Here is a 1,549-nt window from a genome sequence, read left to right as displayed (position 1 = left end):
AGCGCTTGCGGACTTAGGCCGCGCCCCCAGCCTGCCCTCGCGTCCTCCCGGAGCGGAGCCGGCACTCACGTAATTTGGCTGTATGTCCTTGATGGTGTGCTCCACGCCGTCATCCACCACCACCACCGTCACGCCGCGCCCTGTCACGTTCCGCTCCCAGACGCCCGTGACGTTGATGTCCTTCCCGGGGCTCTTGCGGTTGTTCTAAGCAGCAGAAAGGACAGCGAGGGGAGAGGGAAAACGGAGCAGCGGGTCAGCTCGGGAGAAAGGGGGTCCCAGATCTTTCGGGCACGTCGGCTACCAAGTGCGGGGCTGGGAGCGCAGGGAGGAGTCACAGGAGATACGGTGGACGCAGACAGTGAGCAACAGGGCCACGAAGCGGAGTGCCCGGGGCGACACCATGCTCCAGCCTAACCGTACAGCGTGCTCCGGCCCCTCTGCCCCCCCCAGCAGTGTGCTGCGGGAGCTGCCTCCTCCCGTCATCGTGGCGAGCTCTCTCCCTGCTTCCTCCTCGCCGCAAGGACAGAAAGTGACCGTTTCGCCAGCCGCGTGACAGCTGGCTGGTGGCCACGCAAACAAGCCGAGCCTGCCGGCGTGACAGCAGCCGAAAAACCACTCACCAGGTGCCACTGCTGAGGATATTTGGGATCATTAAAGTGCAGGCTGCGTTTGGAGCGTTTCAGAAGCTTCTCTTCCGAGTGCCACCGCACGCTGTCGTGCTGTGCAAACAAAGTGTCCACCGCCCTCCTTATTGCTTCGGGTTCGCTGGCCGCGTGGCCGTCGGGCTGGTAGGTGAAGAGGTAATGGCCTTTGAGCTCCCCGACGCGGCCCATGTTCACCAACCCCGCAGTCTGGGCAAGCTCCTCCGCCCGCTGCTCCAGCTCCCCCTCGGGCACATCCAAGCTGACAGCCCACGTCAGCCTGCCGTCAGTGCCGGGAGCGCGCTCCCCGCCGCACGCCTGTCCGTCTGAGGTCACGAGGGAAATCCAGGCAGCACTCAGCCAAAGGCACGTGTGGATACAGAGCGTGGCCTCCATCCCTGCGCTCCATAGCGGCACCCTCCGCTTCCAATGCAGCATCAGACAGGTGGGCTGCAAAGAGCCGGAAATAAAAGCAGTGAGAACCTCTTCCGACCCAGAACAGGGTGGCCACAGCCTCACCTGAAGGTCCCGTGGGGCCCCACGTCAGCCCACCTAGCTTCACCACCGTCCCTGGGGCGCGGCAGAGATGCCTTTCCAAGGGAACCCAGCCCAGGAGGGAGGCTGCGCCCGAGAGGGCAGGGGTTGACACACTGCCTGCCCCACCTGGAGCACGGCAGCCCCAGGCTGCTTCCTTGTCTCGACGTAGCCCTGTGGCGCAATGAAGGCTGCGCCGGCCCCCCCCAAGCGGAGGGCCAGTTCCTCTTCTGGGAGAGCCCCCGGTGTCCCGCCTCGCCTGCTGCGTGCCCGGCGGAACCTGCTTTCGCCCGCCTCGGGTAGAACCCACCCGAGGTTCCACCTTCTTCCACGGGGCACGGCGGGCTGGGGGACCCACTCTGCTTCCCACCCCC

General features: G+C 65.6%; 1 protein-coding gene across 1 annotated transcript in view; it reads right to left on the bottom strand.

The window, feature by feature from the left end:
* Positions 1 to 1,097, bottom strand: part of LOC104509534 (proprotein convertase subtilisin/kexin type 7-like) — a gene marked incomplete at its 3' end in the record, with an annotated part of 1,654 nt that extends 557 nt beyond the window's left edge. Inside the window, exons 1-2 of the mRNA XM_010151503.1 lie at positions 621 to 1,097; positions 70 to 204 (exon numbers count right to left, since the gene is read on the bottom strand). Of these exons, the coding sequence (XP_010149805.1) occupies positions 70 to 204; positions 621 to 1,079 (594 nt within the window). The remainder of the gene's footprint in view (positions 1 to 69; positions 205 to 620) is intronic.
* Between the last annotated feature and the right edge of the window lie 452 nt (positions 1,098 to 1,549).

Source organism: Eurypyga helias, unplaced genomic scaffold (assembly GCF_000690775.1).
Source record: "Eurypyga helias isolate BGI_N326 unplaced genomic scaffold, ASM69077v1 scaffold22575, whole genome shotgun sequence".
Lineage (NCBI taxonomy): Eukaryota > Metazoa > Chordata > Aves > Eurypygiformes > Eurypygidae > Eurypyga > Eurypyga helias.
This window is presented reverse-complemented; position numbering and strand designations above follow the sequence as displayed.